The sequence below is a fragment of the Falco peregrinus genome, chromosome 5 (assembly GCF_023634155.1).
Source record: "Falco peregrinus isolate bFalPer1 chromosome 5, bFalPer1.pri, whole genome shotgun sequence".
Lineage (NCBI taxonomy): Eukaryota > Metazoa > Chordata > Aves > Falconiformes > Falconidae > Falco > Falco peregrinus.
Window position 1 is genome coordinate 80470468 of NC_073725.1, and position 18587 is coordinate 80489054.

The window sequence follows — 18587 nt, forward strand, 5'->3', positions numbered from 1 at the left end:
AACCTACCAGTATATACAGTGTGTGTATACACACACAAGGCATATATATGTATTTATGGTACCTGCACATAATGAATCTGATGTCTCACGCATCTTTTATTGTCACAGTGTGAGATTCTTCGAAGTGTTCAGCTATGTCCCAGCCCTGCAGCTTTTGAAATCCATATAGCTTAACCCAAAGGGATGAGGAGGAAGCAAAGCCTGACAGCTTTGGAGTGAATCTGCCCAGACATGTGCTGTTTATCTTTTCTTCTCTCTTTTGATTCTGTTGTGAAATTTGTATTAATTTAACTTGTAGTGCAACTAGTTTCAGCTAAAAGGTAAGGCTAAACTTTCGTATTTTACAGCACATGGACACAAGGCAGAGGTTTGTGGGCTTATTTTTGCTTTTGCTACTGTCAGTTTTTATTCTCAGTGCCTAACTAGTCCCCTTCAAACTAGCTACGTAAAATACCTGTGAAAATCTTGACTTTTTTGGTCTGTTTCCAACATTATGTCTGTAATTGTTTCGGGCACAGAATAAAGGTGCACTCTGTCCTTCCAATTCTGCATTCAAAAAATAGGAGACAGATGTAATGGGAACCTCAAAGGAAGGATTAATTTTGAGTTAGCAAACCAGGTCCTGGTATGGTATAAATTAACTTGATCCTGGCCTTACACCAACTGATTATAATGATTAACTGTTCATTTCTTAAGAATATCTGGGGAAAATGCACTTTACATAGGACTTGAAAGATGACAGCACAGTAAAACAGAATGGGAAGGCATTGATCAGGCAGGTAACAAACATGCTTTTATCTACCTATTCATTTCTTCGTAGTCTCAGCAGTACATAAATATCTCCTGGGAGGTTATGTGAAGTAGAGACTTATTTTAACTATGTAATTGCTTATGTTTTCACTCCTTATTGATTATTCGTGCTGTGAGCATGACAGGAAGAGATGGAGTAAAGGTTACGGATGTGCCAGTCTCCAGACACCCTGCAAAAAAGAAACAGGCACTGGAATCAGCAAAGGCTGTTTCAAATGCTAATTTGAGGCATAAGCCTTGATAGAGCTCTGTCACTATTATGCTTGGGATTTGAAATGTTGATATTGTTACTTTCTTGTTTAATGTATGCCTTGGTTGCTCTGTAGTGACTGGTTGGCTTTCAAGTTTCTGTTCCTTGAAGGATTAAACTTGCTGATGAATTGAGGTGGAAGAAGAAAACTGAACTGAACTAAGGACATTTTCTATGTTTTCTTGTCCTGCACAAGCAATCTAAAGGCTTCTCCAGCAAGGAAGGGAGCAAAGTGCTTCAGTGTAGAGAAGAGCTGACTCTGAAGCCCAGTGTTGGTTTGGGCATGAATGGTGCTGAGCCTGGCATTGGTGTCCAGGTTAGGTTGTAATCCATCTGCAGCCAGAAGGCTGGCATCCTCTGGTGTGTAATTGAGGCCACCTAAATCAGTAGTTGATTGTCTGATTTAGGTGCCCTTAGGGTAAACTGCAGGACCTGGGAGCACCTCTGGGCTGCCATCACCCATGTCCCCAGGGAACAGCTTATGGTACCAAGAGGAGACTGATGTACATGTGGTCCACCACTATTGCTTCAGAGAAACCCGAGTCTATCAGCAGAAAGGGGCCTGGTTGCCACTCTGAGCAATTCTGCCATCGCTAGAAGAGCCTCTGGAGATTCCTTCTGTCTCCACAGACAGTTTGGAGAGTCTGATGTGTTAAATTAGGCACCTAATTATGTTGTGTGAAGCTCACCACTGTCACTGATCCGGAGGGGCAGGGGACTGCAGGCAGCTCGGTGCCAGCAGCCCTGTGGGGGCTCTGCAGGAAGGATGGGTGGGTGGGCAGTCACCCACAGCACACACCAGCTGAACAAGCTGCCCAGAGGGACCGGGGACTTTCCAGCGCTGCAGTCTCGTTTTTGTAGAAGTCAGAGTGCTGTAGCTGTGTCCAGAAAATGCAAATAGTTGATGAGGTTTTATAAATGCTTCAGTTTGTGTCATCAGTTTTCTTGGGAGTGGTGCTATGACTTATCTTGTCTGACAAATTCCTGTTCTCATCAGTTTTGGACTGTTGAAAGGAGCATCCTTAGCAACAATCAGTGGTGGGTGAGATATCTAAACACATACCTCATCTCAACCCTTTCACCGCCTGTTTGTGTTTTTGTTTTGGTTTGGGTTTTTTGCCTTTTTGTTTTTGCCTGTAACCTCTCCCCTCCTCACCAGCACAAGGTTTCCCTGACACTAGTCACGTTGCTGCGTAAAGACAAGACTGGTTTTTTTCTTTTGTCTTGGGTGCATTGTCACAGAACTGGCACTTTCAGGAATTACTCTGTTTAGTTGATTAGCTGGTTGGTCTCCACAAGCTTGGACTCTGGGCTGGGGGACCCTCTCTGAACGGGCTGCTGGTCAGCCCTGAGAACCAAAAATCTCTTATTAGAGTATTTTCTTAGGGCTTTAATGGTACAAGTACCTGTAAATAGTGTTCTTTCTCTCTTTTTTTTTTTTTTTTTTTTTTTTTTGTGGTTTCCAAGAGTGCAGTCTAACCAAGGTGCAAAAGGAATGAATAGTGTTTGCAAGGAATGTTTTGTCTGTTGTTGGGTCTGCTTTCTGTTAGGTCTCTGAAGTCCAGTAATGTCACTGAATATAGTAAAAATAACCTAATGCTCACTTAGAAGGCATTTTGTATTCACCCTAATAACACTGATCATTATGCACTAATTGGCTGTTAATTGATATGATAAATATTATTATTAGGAAATTCATTCTAATTCAACATTAATTAAGTTACTGTTGCTTTTGAGTGTTATTTATTTATTCATGAGAGTCAGTGGGAAAAGGAAGAAAATGCTTGGCTAACACACTCCAGCAAAACTACAAATAATTGAGATTTGTCTCCTAGGAATGCTACCATTTTCATAATTAGAATAGTCAGAAAAGCAAGCTTGTTACTGAGACATTGGCCTGCCTAGATAAGTATTGTAATAAATTAAGTTTAGTGTGTGTTGCAAGTGCAGTGTAGCGGTATCTGGTAATTAGTTGGTCATTTGCAAATCATAAAAATGGCTTCAGTAACTACTTGAGACCGACCGCAAGATAGAACAAAGTTTTTGTTGGCAGTAGGGCAGGCTGCTTCAAACCAAATGCTCCCGGTTTTGTTTGAAATCCGGTGGATATAAATGCGGTGTCGCAGCACATATACGTGTACACGTACACATAACCTGAAGTTCTGTACCAAGACTGATTTCAAACAGTCCTTTTTTTATCCCAGGTGTTTTCATGGGGTTTATGATACAAAAGATTTCTGTCTCTCTTCTCAAGGTTCTTACATTTTTTTCATTTACAATGAATCCTGCAAGTCATGTAAAAAAGTCCACAAAGTTTTCTGGTGCGGGGTATCTTTCTGGATTTGCTTAGCAGATGATGGTTGCCCCAGTGGGTTGTTGAGTGAGTCTTGGAAGTGGTACATGTAGCACGAATGTTAAACAGCTGTAATGGAAGGATTACAAAGCTGAGATGAAAATGTTTACTTTCAGATTCCAAAACAAAATATTATCTTCCCTCCTCCTTGGGAAAAGATAGAAACAATTCATCTTCTTACGATTCAGCTGTGAATATGAAGCAGTACTACATGTGTCCTCTATCTTCCTACCTTCCTTCTTCCGTGCACTTGATTTTTCTGTTCATAGACAAGGTAGAAATCTCTCCAGCACAGGGGTTGGGTTGCAGCAGAACTCAACCTATATCCATAATGATAGTGAGTTTTGCTTTTCATGTAAGTTCTGCAGGGATGCAGAGCTGCTTATCAGTTCACAAATGGTAGAGAAACTTCCAGTGATCTCCTGAAGGGAATATTGTCCCGCTGTAAGGCAGTGGCTCTTCTCGACTGCCCTGAGTTTATACTGTCACCCTCTGAAATGATTAAAGCAGATTCAAAATGCCCACGTCAGCAGCAACTTCGTTCCAAGCCAGGGCTTCTGCTCAGCATGGAAAGAACATTACTGAAACCTACCTCTTAAATGTTAAATGGACTAGCCATTGAGTGCTTGTAAATTATGTCTCACTGCTTCCCGCCTACCTTGCATTGATTTTTGCTTATGGCTTACTTGATCATATTAACTTAGAGAGGGTCATAAATTGCTTCTGTAATTAATGGTAGAGTCCAAGAATGAAAAATAGTAGAGAGAGGTTGTTGAAATAAAGTATTACTGCAAAAAAAATTGAATATCCACTTTTCAATAGCAGCATGATTTCTGAAATTTTATCCAAAGTGCTCAACCCTAACTCACAGATAGAAAGTACGGCTAACAGCAGTTTTAAGGAAACCTGTGTAACATAACTAGCAACAATTTCATTCTGTAAACCTTAAGCATCCCTCTCAAACACCTGTGCCCCATGGACAGTTGCATGATGATCTTCTTAGCTGATTTCACCTCTCCTACTTTGCTGAGCAAGTTAAAACCCACTAAAAGAAGCCACACATACGACTGGTCAAGTTAATTATCTTCTTCAGAAGCTTGGTTTGTGAAACCCAGTCCCTCTTCGACCTCAGCGGTAGATGTGCTTGGTCCAGCGGGCGTGCTGAGGTGCTGATCCCTGGAATGCTGAACGCCATCAGCTCCTGCTGCTTCTCTGAGGCACAGGGAAGCAGACAGTGGCCTTGCAGCAAGCAGGATGAGTCCCGACACACAGAGCTCTGCGCAGCTCGTTGGCTCTCAGTGTACATATTCACCAAAGTTGCATATGCTGCTCAGCCTGCTTTTTGGTGAATAGCCTTATTTGCCAGAGGATTCTCTTACACTGGGAATAGACCAGTGGGCATTTTATAGATAAATAGTAATAATAACTTTAAAATAAAATAAAAATCAGTGCTCACCTAAAATCTTTTCTTTCACTAAAAACATCCACAGGAGCCACCATGGAAACAAATGATAGGCTGGAGGTGAAAATTAGCATCTCAAAGTTGGGATTAATGTTTCTGAAGATAGTTTTCTAGATTCTGGCATAGGAGAAATTGCTTTTTCATCTAAGTATGATTAACACATGCTGTGCTTTAGGAGTTACCTCACCTGCACAAGGTATCTTTGCTGGAGGGTACTGCAGCAAGACAGAACATCCTCTCTCGAGCAAATGAGGCACTTGCTGTGATGGATCATTGGACCTTAACTCCAGCAAGAGTTCTGGCTAGGTCCAGACAAATGTTGGTGTTACCAAGCCCTCAGACAAAGACTTCTCCTCAGATCCTGGTGGCTTCCAGGTAGATTGTTCAGAGAAGTTCGTTGTTGTTTTTATAGAATTCCAAACTACTTCTATGACTGTCACAAAAAAATGGGTTTTCTAAATTAAGGAATGTTGTTTTGAGGTTTGGGGTTTTTTTTTTTTTGAGTTTGCGCACCATTTGAACAAGGCAAAACTGGTTTTGCTCTAAGCAAAATGGAAAACATTTTCAGACAAAAGCCAAGCCTGGAAATTTTCAGCCTGCTGTGCCGTTACGAGTTGTGAAGATTTGAAAAGGACAAGTTTATAGTGGAAGTCAGAGTTTGGCAACTACCACTCAGCTGGCTGTTGCAGAAATGGTCCCGCTGAAGGGAATGGGGCTGCTCCTGTGAGTTTAAGTAGGGACTGCAGAGCTCTGCCTCTTCAAAGTGATTATGGCTAGTACTTCTTGCAGTAATGACAGGGCTTCTGATTGCGTTTATGGATGTAATAGCAATAAATAGTGTGCTGAACTACACAGCAATAACTCTTCTGATGTTCTCTGCCCACTGATTCATGCTATCAGGGCAGGGTATACACATAGAGCTGTGTTCAGATGAAGTCAGCAGCATCCAGGTATCTCTGCGCAGAGGAATTCTGTTGAACAGCCAGCATAATACCAAGCTGAGAACAGAAGCTGATGGATTGATTTACAAAAAATAATACGGCTTACAAAATTCATTAAAAGATTGCTTCATGCTGCTAGAGAAGTCTGATGATCTCATTAATTAGCAATAGAAGTAAAAGATTAGCAGGTTGGCTCAGTGATCTTGGTGGATGATTGAGCATAATGTGGCACTACAACAAATATGAAATGATTGCACTATGTTTATTATCCTGGCATTTAGTAATACTGCAATAGCTGAAGATTAAACTCTTGATTATGAGTATTGATTTCTCTGAGCGCTAGAAAGTGCAAGCTGAAACTGCGGTAGTGCTGAGGTTCTCCTGTTACTTGAAAAATAGGTCCAGGTTTTCCTGCTAACATATGTTGATGCCAGTCCTGGCACACTATGAGCAGGAAGCCAGAAGGGCAACTTCTGCTTTTCTCAGAAGTTTGTGAAAGGCGTTTAGTCACAGAGCAAAACACCAGGTTTGTTTTCCGTATAGGATAGCAAAATAAACACACTATGATACAAAAGCAATAGCAAAATAAACACACTTCGATACAAAGGCTAGAAAATGTGTGTTATGAGCTGGGTGAGCACTGGCATGTCTGCTGAGGTTCCGTGTGGCAGTTTCTCCGAAGCAAGGCAGTATGACAAGTCGCTCATTTATCCATCATTTCCATTGCGTAACGGAACTGCGAACTTTGAGGAAGTTTAAGGACAAGTCTTGCTGCTTCCAGGCCAGAGCTGCTATTTGGTCTGTGCCAGAGGGCCATAAAGAAGGCACTCCGTTCCCTCTCCACACTCACCTATAGGCAAAGCGATTTCTGAGGCTAGAGCCGTGCTCATAAGATGTAACTGTAACATAATATTCTTCACAGGTTTTGTTTTACCTTGTATTAACATTGTGGGCTTTTTATTACATTTCACAGAACGCCGGTCTGTGCAAATTATCTTAGAAAAAGGGAATTCCCTAACAAATAGGAAAGTTCACTCGACAGGCAGTGCCCACACTCTGAGGAGCTTTCTAGGTGGGATGGGGTACAGCTGCAGTCCCACTGAGACTGCACCAAGGGACCAGTGCAGGAGGAGGGAGGAGGAGAATGGGAATTCTCTTGTGTTGGCCTGACTCGTTTTTCTTGGAAGGGCGGGTGGTGGCACATGTTAGTGAAGGCAGAGTAGGGGGAGCTGCCTGTGACTCCTCTGCACCTGGTGGGCAAGGAGGAGAAGAGTGAACAGAGGTGAAAATATGGTCAGGGACTGCTTGGGGCCAGGGAGAGAAATGTGATCTTGGCAGCTGTTTTTTGTAACTGGAGTGACTGGGGCTGGAGGCCACTTGAATTAGCACTCTGAGCGAGCTTTAGTGCATGTGGCAAATGGCAATAGAGTGATGGCACTAAAGTAGCCATCAAATACAAGTGCTGCCTTAAAATCCATCTAGATTTGTAGCGCTGCTGAATGGTATGATGTTAAGTGAAATCATCTGATGCACCTTCAGTCCTAACACTGAGAAGATGTGCTCCTACATGAGAGGCAAGTCATTAATATGCAGGTATTAACATGATGTGCAAGACTTTGGTACGCACAAGTTTTATAGAAATGCAGTAGCTAGAGCTATTCAGATCTTGACATAGTTCATACAGCTCTGAAACCCTACTGTATTTTTTAGTAAGCAGGTACTCAAGTGAAGGTTTCCTACCAATTTAGTCTTATTTGCAAACCAGGGTGGTTCTTTATCAACAGAGTAGTCTGCAAAATAGAGGGTGCTAATCAGCCACGGGCTAAACCCAAGGAAGTAACAGCATAGGGCAGAAGTAGCAGATATCCTGCCAGATGGAAAAAAATACAGCGTTCTTACCTTCGTGAAATTCCAGGCAGCCAAGAATGGGATTAGATTAAAGAAGCCATAATAGTATTCAGGTGGAAAATGGGACTATAAAAACCTAAACCTAAAAGAGAGTGAAGAAGTGAGCATGTGGAAAAGAGGTTAGAGTAGGAAAATAGCAGAGAGTAAAATAAGTCACTACAGGAATTTATTAGAGAAACCCAATGAAGTGAGGTGGCATTTCAGGTGAAAATTCAAGAGGATTTTGTTCTCAGTAGTTGCTAGATAAATGATAGTGTGGGTATTGAAAGCAAGTTAGTTTAAAATAAAAGACCCACAATATGACTATTTTAAAGTCCCCTAACCTTCTACGTATCATTGCAGAAAACCACTAATTTCAGAAGAGAGGTATCAAAAAATATAATGAAAACCACTAAAATTTTTTTAGTCCATTGATGGAACATAATCAGCTTCAAATCAAAGCAGTTTAAAAGAAAAATGGGTTGTTTTAGCCATTACAATTGCCCTTCATTTCCCTGTCAGTTCTTGCAGGCACCTTTTTCTTTCCCAGTCCCTTTCTGTCCCTGTTGCTGTGCAAAAGCCCTAAGCACACCCATGGGGAAGCCCATCAGCTATGTGGGAGAAACAGGTAGGACAGAGCATAGGCAAATGGCCATAATAAACAAACTGAAAATGATAGAAGTAATTAAATTTAAGCTTTTTCCTAATCTTTTAATGCTGTTCATCTGACTCTGATTTGAATTAGTGGTGGAGGGTTTTTTTAAAGAAATCATTTAAGTTGTTTGTGTCCCATTTAAAGTTAAGGGTATCTCATGGGGCTGGAAATGTCCTGATGGGTAGCCTGAATACAGCTGGGGACAATAAAGTTGCATTAATTTATGAGCAATCCTACTGCAGATAGATGTTCCTTGAGGAGCTGCAGAGAGGTAAGGGTCTTTGGCATGGGGCAGGGCCGACTGTTAAACGTTTGGGTGCTTACCCGTGTTCATGCAGCCTTGTCCAGGTAGGGCTGCCAGGGGAGGACTGGCATGGCTGCTGCTCCTGGGGTGGTGACCCTGCAGGGTGGCAGAGGAGAGGGGTTCGATCTCGATGGGCATGCAGGCTGGTGCCACGCATGAGTTCTCGCTTCTCCTTAGAAAGTGCTTTTAAAGAAGGAGCCACGGTGAAATGTGTACTACTCTCTGCACCCCTGCCCTGTGGATACACTCAGAGATGTCCTGTGTTTTGTTTTTGAACAGGAAAAGCCAACAACAATGTACAGTGGGATGAGGACTCCGTAGAATACATGCCAGCCAACCCAGTCAGGATCGTATTTGTCTTGGTTGTTCATGGCAGAGCTTCTCGGCAGCTCCAACGCATGTTTAAGGCTATTTACCATAAAGACCATTTTTATTACATTCATGTTGACAAGGTAATATATCACTGGTTATAAATTGCCTGTCTTGCCATCTGTCAGTCTACCCATCTTTGTCATCTTCATCTTCTCTTTACCTCTGCTTCACAGAGTGCATGTCACTTTTTGTTTCTCCATCTTTTATACATTTGGAGCATCTTTTTTGTTTGTTTTTTTTTGTTTGTTTGTTTCTTGTTATCTTCTCTATGTAACAGCCTTCATTTCTCCTTATATGCCTATGAGTATCTATCCATGTCTGTTTGTTGTACATTTCATTAACAGTAATTGATAAGTTGATGCAGACTGACAGTGGTGGCCCACTGGATGGAGAGCTGACCCGAGGTCCCCTGGGCAAGTTACTTTACTTCACACTGTAAAAGGGAGGTAGTAACAGTCACCTCCTTTATGAAAGCCTTTTGGGATCTACTGTTGACAAATGATAAGTAAGAGGTAGTTACTTTGATTAGTTGTTGTAATAAAAAGAATTAAGCAGAGGTGTCTCTACATTTCCAAATTAGCATTTAGCAAAAGAAGGTTGTGCGCCACACCAAGTGAGGGTAAAGCAATGGCAATGCTCAGCGAGTCAAGAAGTAGAGTTGGTGGTTAGTGAATACAGGGAGGGACAAGTATGGACAGAGTAACTTGAATATGTTACTTTTTTCTCCTGTAAAGCGATCCAATTACTTGCACCGGCAAGTGCTCCAGTTTGCTGACCGGTACCCAAATGTGAGAGTCACTTCTTGGAGAATGGCAACTATCTGGGGAGGAGCAAGTCTTCTGTCCACCTACCTGCGGACCATGAGGGACTTAATGGAGATGAATGACTGGCCATGGGATTTCTTCATTAACCTCAGTGCTGCTGACTACCCAATCAGGTACAATGAGTATTTTAAGAATGTACATGTTTTTTTCCTATTGGAAATATGTATTGAAGGATACAAGGGATGACATGTCCGTGCTGTGCTGCAACCAGCAGAGGTCAGAGGGGCAGTTTTTTCTGTCTTACAGCAGAATGCTCTTCTTGGTGATGCTAGTGTCTGACAGCCAAACTTTAGCCAAGGAGACAGTCACCTTGCTGTATCTCGTGTGTCTGCCGCTTACCTGGGAGGGACTGCAGCTCTGAGCAGGCTAGCAGCACTGGTTCTTCACTTCTACTGTGGGAGCAGGGGCTGCTCTATTTAGTTGCTATTTCCAGCAAAGGGCACCTACAAGAGAGGATGAGTAAAGTAGCAGGAAGTACTGGAGTTCAGCAAATGACCCCCAGGCATGGAGAGATTCTTCCCTCCCAGAGCTCTGATCAACAGTTTGATTTGATGTCTCAGGAACTATTGAAGATGCGAATATAGATTCATCTCCTCTTGCATTTTTTAGTACTTTTTCTGCAGAGGATAATGATAGTAGAAATGACGAATAAGTTGCTAGGAGTCAATTATGTCTTCAGCACCAGTCATTGCCTGAATATCTTTATTCAGATGGTGTCAGGCAAAGAACTTCACACACCGCCACATGACAAGGCTCGTGATTTTAAGTGAAATTACATTCTTTCTGGATTTACATCACCCATGCCCCACAGCTGCATTCCATAAGTTTTACTATATTGTGCAAAAGTGGGTAGTCCCTACGAAAACCCACAAAACAAAACAAAAACGCAGAATACACACACACACAAAAAAAAAAAAACACCCCCCAAAAAAAACCACCCCAAAAAAGACAACTCCAAAAAAACCCCCAAGCGTCCTTAAACTGTTGGGTTTAAGCTGTGAGAATTATCAAGAAGAGGGAAAGAGGAAATTCTCCTTGTGACTTCTGTTTCCCTCTATGTTGAAATGAATTGATGAGAGGGGAAGTAAATTTTTTGGGCGATTTTCTGATGAGTGATGACATAACATGCTTTTAATACTCATAGAAAAGAAATATATTAGATGGTTTCACTGCCTTTCACTGATAAGGTTTCTGCAAGATCTCTCTCAAAGTATGGGTCCCTTCCTGAAGCTGCCACTCAGACAGAAATCCCCACTGAAGTGAAAAATGAAAAGAATCATGAGCGTACGCCTTAGGAGGGATTTTGTGAAAACTGACAAAAGGCTTTGTTGCTGGTTCCCATTTCTAAGCACTGTCAGTGAAATGCAACACACTCTGGGGAGAAAAGGGGAGAGCACAAGAGTCACAGAGATTGCATTGATATTGGAACATAGAGGTTTGAGTTAAATCTTGATATTTCATGTTGGACCCAATTTAAACGCTTCTGTTGTCCAACAGCAAAAGACCTAACAATTTTGACACGCTACCGTTGCTTGAAAGGGAGAGTATGTAGTTCTCTGTGTATCTCTTAAGTTTTGGGAAAAGCTAGTTTGTTATTCCCTGTCACTTTCCCGGTGAGGAATGCTGCACTGATGATAAAAACTAGACTAAATGGAAGACCATAAAGGAAGAGGTAGGTGATGACACTTGGAATCAAGTAAGATAAATTGTAGGAGGAATAAATGCTAAAGGTCTAGTATAATTATAAACTGGTTCCAGCAGATGTATCCAGTTATCCTTCTGTGGCATTACGTCCACCCTAAACATCATGTAATGCTGAGACCGTGAGTGTGGCAGTCTCAACTGCTCTTAGTTCCCTGTGGAACAAGTTAAATCACAAGGCCAGATGGGATCAGTCACTTGTAGACATGGCCATAAACAATCACTGGATTTGTTGAGTAGACTGTAGTCAGTTCAGTGTTAATGGATTCTTTGTAATAGTGCCGTGGTATCTTGCAGTCATTCAAACTCTAAACAAGTGCCATTCAGCTGGGAAAATTCCAGGCACTCGTTTCTTCACGGGAGGAATTGTTGAAGGTTGTTCTTCTCCGTTGCGGATGCTGTCAGAAATGCACGGTGGGCTCTGCCAGCCAGGCAGGCATCCGAAGTGCTCTCTTCCCTCCCCGCCAAAGTGTTGTTAGCAGAAATGATGGAAAAGTGGTGCTTCTTCACACCACGCACTTCCACAAAAAGTAAAAAGCCTTTTTCAGTGCTACAACTTTAATGACAGTGACTTATAGGTACTGTAAAAATTTTTTGCATATGGAATATTACAGCTGTAAACCCTGGAAAATGTTATCTCATCAAATATATACATGAATCCATTTCATTTTCATAGTGGAGATGTTATAAATTAATATTCTTTATAATCTTTAGGAAGGCATTACCTCTCTGCATACCCCATAAAGAACTGATTTTTTCCAGGAAAGAGTAAATAGGGTGTTTGAAGGGTTTTTTTTTCTTTCGTTCAGACCTCATGCCATGATTTATCAGATAATGGGCTGGGACAGTTTACACTTCTCTCACTGGTTAGTCATATTGCCATGTTTTTTGCTAGGTTTCCCTGCATCAAAACATATGAATTTTGTGGATTAATAGTTTTTATCCAGAGCTGCTTCACATTAAGCTTTCGCTTCCCATCTGCCATTCCATCTGTAACACTGAAACCTTTACTACTTCTCTTCCGATAATAAAAGCTAATCCAGCCTCCTAAGTCAGAAAAACACATTCAGTATATGGTGTTAATACTGTATGATGAAGCCTAAATCTGTCCAGGGAGCAGTCTGGTATGTTCACAGGCTACACTACAATTGCTAGGAGCCCTTCATCCTTCAGCAGAGACGTCCAGGAGCAGATGTCAAGGATCATACTGTATAAAGGCAGGGGGAAAAAAATATTAGAACCCTTCATTTTGGGAGGGAAACATTTTAACGTGTAAAATAAAACATATGCAAGTCAGGAAAATTCAGATACCCTTATTATTCTTCCTCATGCCTTAACGTTTTGTTTGTGGAGTCTGTAGGTCCAGCGTCTAGCACAAAGGAGGTCCTAATCCATGTGCATCTAGTTGTTACTGCAGTAGAAATTGCTGGCAAACAGAGTCTGGACATAAAGGCACCTCCAACAAAAATGCTGTGTTTCTCTTTAGTCATGAAGCAATATGCTATTTATTGCCCTAAGTGAAATGATGTGGTGCGTTATCCAACCTTGACTCCATTCAGCTCTGTTAAACATTCTCAGCAGGAAAACGAGAGATGAAATGGCTAAAGACAAACCTCTACAAGCAGCTCTGAGGTGGGAAGTTGTGTGACTCCCCTCCTTTTGCTCTGGGATTGTGAATTAAAAAAGGGCACATGCCTTCAAGGTTCTCAAGAAATCATCTCTCACAGTCATTGCATTTATAAAGAAGCGAAAGAAAGTACCTTCCTTGCTTTCCCTTAACTTTTTTAATTTTAATGGCATTTTTTAATGATTTAAAGTCTTTTCTTTTGAGAGCCACTTTCAAAACTCAGTGGGAAAGCTATTGTGTCTTTAACCTCTTACTTTACATGGGCATCTATTTGCATTATTTATTGTCTCAGACAAACAGCATCAGGTAGTCAACCTTATGTTCAGGGACTGAAATTTCACTCCCAACAAGGTGAACTATGGTAGAGCATCTATTGATGCTGAATGTTTAATGTGCATTGCAGGAGTCCTTGGATAATGTGGCAGGTGAAGTGTTGCACCACTTAATTTAAGAAGTTTAATGAGATCGTTTAACAGTGAATGTCATGTCAGTGCTTACCTGGCCACAAAGCTTGTATAAAGAATAAACATAATGAAACATTTGAACTATTTAGAATTTACAGTAAATCACTGAGCCTCAATCACCAAAGGGATCACCAAATTAATTGCCAGCTAATGCTTGGTCTTTTATAAAGGTCAGGCAAAATTATATACCAGAAGCTTGGGGAGTGCTTTGGAATAGTAAGAAAATAGAGTGGCTTATTGATGGAGCCAGGTATGCAGATCTGACTACATTTTCAATTATGTGCAATCAGGTATAACAAAGGGACTTGAAAGAAACCCAGTGAAATGCTTGTGTTTTGCTCTTTGGCACTATTTTAGAAAAAAGGTTGCACAGCCTTATTTTCCGTAAAAGCCTCTGTTGTGAAGATTCAGTCAAATGAGATGAATTCAATAGAAGTTTTGGTCTGGAACTTGAATGAAATGTGTGTCATCATACAAAAAGCACCTGCGGAAGGGTGGCTACAGACTCCAAGGAGTAAATGGGATGATCTAGCTGGGACTAGTTCTTTAAACAGGTGCCAACTTGGTGTAATTTATGGATATCGTCTTTGTCAGTCAGAATCACACTCAAGAAAAATTAGCACAGAACTATTGACTGACTTGCTGTTCTTCCATTGTGTTGTCCTCTGATGGTCAAGGTAACATTGTTAATATTCATCTAAAGATTTAAATGCTCCTTTAGAAACTTGAAGGATGCCCTTTGAAGCAGGTAAACCCTTTTTCTCAGGTCGATGTTTCCAGCCTGATCAGCCAGCAGCAGATGGGCAGCCAGACTCTCCGTCTTTCCTCCAGCAGATCTGCACTCCTGACTTCTTAGGAGAGTTGTTAGCAAAGATAACTGCCCAAAATCAACAGTTTTATTTGAACTCCTGCCAAATCCAAATGTGGTAGACTGCCTAGTAGCGATAAAGCTGTCCTTTCACTCATCTGTCGTCTTCACAGCTTTCATCTCTAATAGCTTACATGACCAGGTCCTGCACTGGGGCTAAAGCGGGGCTATTGCCTTTGGATTTCAGGAAAGAAAACTGAAAGACAAAATGGCTGTAAGGAAAATTAATTATTTAAAATTATTCTTTTCTGCAAGCAGCCAGACAAAGTATTGTTTAATATGAAATCAAAGCGATGACTTCTGAGCAAGGTCCCTGGGCAGCAAAGTGTTTGCCAAGAGTGAAAAGGTGGGAGGGGAGGGAGTAGGACTTCAGGCTTTCATTCTGGCGTTGGGTAGAAATAATTATAACCAACAGGTTTTAGAAAGAAGTTCAATCTTTGAGAAAAAATGCTTCAGCACTTTTTCAAGGTGCCAGAACTACCTGGGAGAACAACAATTTCCTTGTTTCAGCCACTGGTCCAGATTCATCCCCTGCAAAACACAGGTGACTACCACTCTATATAAACTGTATCAGGGATGGTTTTTGCTCCGTCAAATTTACCGTGACCTGCCCAGATTTCACCTCCGCAACTGACCAAATGACAGAACCTTTGAAACAGGTGACTGGGAGAAAAATAGTGGGAGAATACAGTTGGCATGGAGTGAGTAAACCAGACTCGTGCTGTTCATCTGCTTTTGCAGAAATTCCCAGCTTTTGCAATGTGCAGGCTTGAAATGCAATATTGGAAATGCAGGAAAATCTCTTCTTAGAACTGAAACAAAGCACTTGGCTTTCCCATACAGCACTCTAGCTTCGTGAGGAATGTTTGAGACCCAGTTGTGCCCTCTTAATGGTTATGAACTTAGAAACTCCAAAGCCAGCAAGGCTGATGGAAGCTGTGTAGTGGCATAGGATCACCAAGTTCCTTCCTGGCAATAGGTAAGCTGGTGCTGGATGTGAAATCCTGTATAAAGGATACTGACTTTCCAGGGCTGAATTTGACCTTACACCCCATACAAAGCCACCAGTTGCAATGCTGCTCTGAAATGCAGGCCTTGCCACGAGAATAACGTACTAGGCACTAGGTAAATAATACAGCGTTCTTTAAAGTGCCCTTTCAAACATTATCCCGAGCTGAAGCACTGGTAAGTCATATCTGTACATCTAGATGGGAGTACCGTGCAGGTAGCTTTTCCAGTACATCTGTTGAGATCCCAGTGCCTGAGGTGTTTATCTCAGTATTGTCGCTGACATTGTGTGAGGTTTTGTTTGCTCAGAATATCTTTATCTGGCAAGCCAGACGTCAATCTGCTCTTAATGCTTCACAGGGAATCTTTTTTCCTGTCCAAGGAACTTTATCGGTGTTTTTCTTGAATCTGCATTCTCTGAGAATTTCAGATGTGCTTCTTTCTTAAATCCCTCTAACCTTTTCTCTTCCTGTTTCTTCACTTTGCCAGCACATTTGCCTGAGATTTATATAAATTTTGAAGGTTATCGTTTTGGTTTGCTATCCCACTTCTCTGTTTTACCATTACATTATCAGTGGCTGGCAAAGCAGTGGTTTTGTGCATGGTCACAGATGGGTGGGGTGAAATGTTGAAATTATTGTGGCTTAAAAATTTTATTTACATCTGGTGTTAACATAATATTTTCTTCAAGCTGGCAAATGTCAGTGATGGGAGACCCACCCTTTCTCTGTGCAGCCACAGCAGCTGAGGTTTCTCTCTCTCCACCTCTTCTCCTGGGTTTAGGGTTATAAAGTGGTTTTTACTTTTGGAGAATTGTGACATCTGCAGCTCTCAGTAACTTTTTTTGGATATTTAGTGCTTCTGAAATGTTCTTCATTGCGGCCTCAGTCTGGCAACAGAAATAAAGGTACCCTAAATTGGAGACTGGTTTGGCTATCCAGGCATCTCTATAGTGCATGCAGATTAAAGATGCATCAATAAAGAACATTTTTAGAATAGCAGTATTACTCAAAGTACCCTTGTACTTGGCAGCACATTATTTTGTTGATTACAGTGCTAAACATTCAGCCCTTCATCTCTTCCTATGTGAACTGCAGCATCTGAGCCAGCATCTGAGACCACTCAGATGAAAGCCCCAGATGCCAGGCTTTACATTTTGATGGGCATTACAGCATCTGAGCCTTGCTGGGCTGCCTGGCTGATATCCTCTTCTCTTCTGTCTTGGCTCTGGGGCTGCTCACAGGGAGGTTCTCTAGCAAAGAGCCAAAGGGTTTTCATCTGTTTGCCATTTGCTTTCTGGATGCAATTTATGTTTTTACTTATTTATGACTGAGAAGAAAGTCCCCCTAAAAGAGAGTTAAATGCAACTCTTCACTGGATACCGTTCAGCTTGATCTATAAACAATAACAGCACAAATGTGCTAATGTGCACCGTTGGTTCCTAGGCAACGCAGTTACGTCTTTTGTCTTCAGGATGCTAGAATAATATCTAGAATAGTATTTTTGTAGTGGTAGCTGATGTGTTGAGGCTGAGGAAGGCATTGAGCAGTATGGGGCATCTTGCCAGCGGTCCATTTCTCCTTCATAGCTCCAGGGCTATTTATGAAACCTGTTTTTCACTTACAACTTGTCTTTGTGGACAAATAGCCAGAGGTAACCAAGTCTAGAAAAAGTTCCTTTGTGCAGAATGGCTCTTGTACTTTAAATCCATGGGTAGCACAATTCCCCACTAGCTGTCCCATAGTGGCAAGCCCTTCCCATGCTACTCGGCTGCTTATTGCATTCCTGGGCAAGAAGCTGCAGTGGGGTTTGAGGGTGTAGAGGGATGTGGGTTGTTAAGGAAATCCCAGGTGTGACTTGCAGCTTTGCTTCAAGTGGCTTTTACTCTGGATTTAATTGTGAGGTGGGTAACAGAAGCTGAAGAGAAACCGGTCGTTGTGGTGTTTACCTGGATTTTATGAGCAGAAACTCTTTAATCTTTCTTCAGCTGGGCTTGGTGTTGTTTTTGGTTTTTTTGGGGGGGGTTGTCCTTAGAAAGTTCAGAAAAATCATTATCAAATTCCAAAAGCTAAAACTGTTTGAAAGAGGGAAACGTTCCTGTTATAGCATTACATTTTAAACATGCTCTCCCATCATGGCCTCACTGAATTCTCTCAGGAAATTAAAAATCTGTTGAAATTGCCATTAAGACACTTTTTTGCTTAGATATCAGGATGCCACTTACAATAAAACAGCTGCAAAATAGTATCTGGTGGCAGTTCAAAGTGAAGATGAAACAACATGTGTTATCACACCTTTCCCAAGTCACTCTTAAATAGTTGCAAACATAAAGGCCATTAAAAGGTGAGCAAAAATGTTCTGATTCAGTCTTTTAGTGGTGATATTGAAATAGAAAAAGAGGAATAGATTAACTCTTTTCCTCCAAAATAGGGTTAAAAATCTAAGAGTTGAGCGGTACTTGATATTAAAGATTTTTCAACTAATCTGTATGTAAATTCTTGTCTTGATATTAAATTATGCACTTGGACATTTTTTTATTCAGGATTACTGCATGTGAATGAGCTGAAGGGCTGGTTTGAATGAAATACTTTGCAACAGAATTAAAGCTGCTTTGAAGCAACAGATATTTTTTAAAAAGCGCTTCTGTATAAATAAAATGCAGTAGTAACCCACTATGGTTACAGAGCAAGGGTGGCACAAGTGTACAGTCCCAGTTGTGTCTTCCCTTTACTCTGATCTTTTTCACCAGAATCGCGGTGCAAGGTAAGAGCCACCTGACCACTAGCTGCCTTACTCCCTAGGATTTGTGGGGAGCACTGCTAGGAGATACTATCCGGTGTTGCTCTGCCTGCTGTCATCACCCAGTGAAGTCCCTCAGACCGTGCCATGTGCTGATGCTCCAGTCCACAGGCTCTGGGAGCTGTGGGATGGACGAGAGCGGATGCAGGACAGAGGTGGGAAGCACAAGGCTGAGGTCTTCCAGTGTGCTCCTTTACACGGGAGTTTTTGAGAGGCTCTTTTGCTTTTGTTCTTTTCTGCAAGGAACAAACCCCCCTTCATC

The 18587-nt window shown here is 41.6% G+C and overlaps 1 protein-coding gene across 3 annotated transcripts in view; it reads left to right on the forward strand.

Annotated features, from left to right (window-relative positions):
- XYLT1 (xylosyltransferase 1) overlaps positions 1-18587 on the forward strand; it is a 202598-nt gene that overhangs the window by 124814 nt on the left and 59197 nt on the right. For all 3 annotated transcript variants that reach the window (XM_055805406.1, XM_055805405.1, XM_055805407.1), the window contains 2 exons: positions 8942-9114; positions 9769-9971. In XM_055805406.1, the coding sequence (XP_055661381.1) occupies positions 8942-9114; positions 9769-9971 (376 nt within the window). The remainder of the gene's footprint in view (positions 1-8941; positions 9115-9768; positions 9972-18587) is intronic.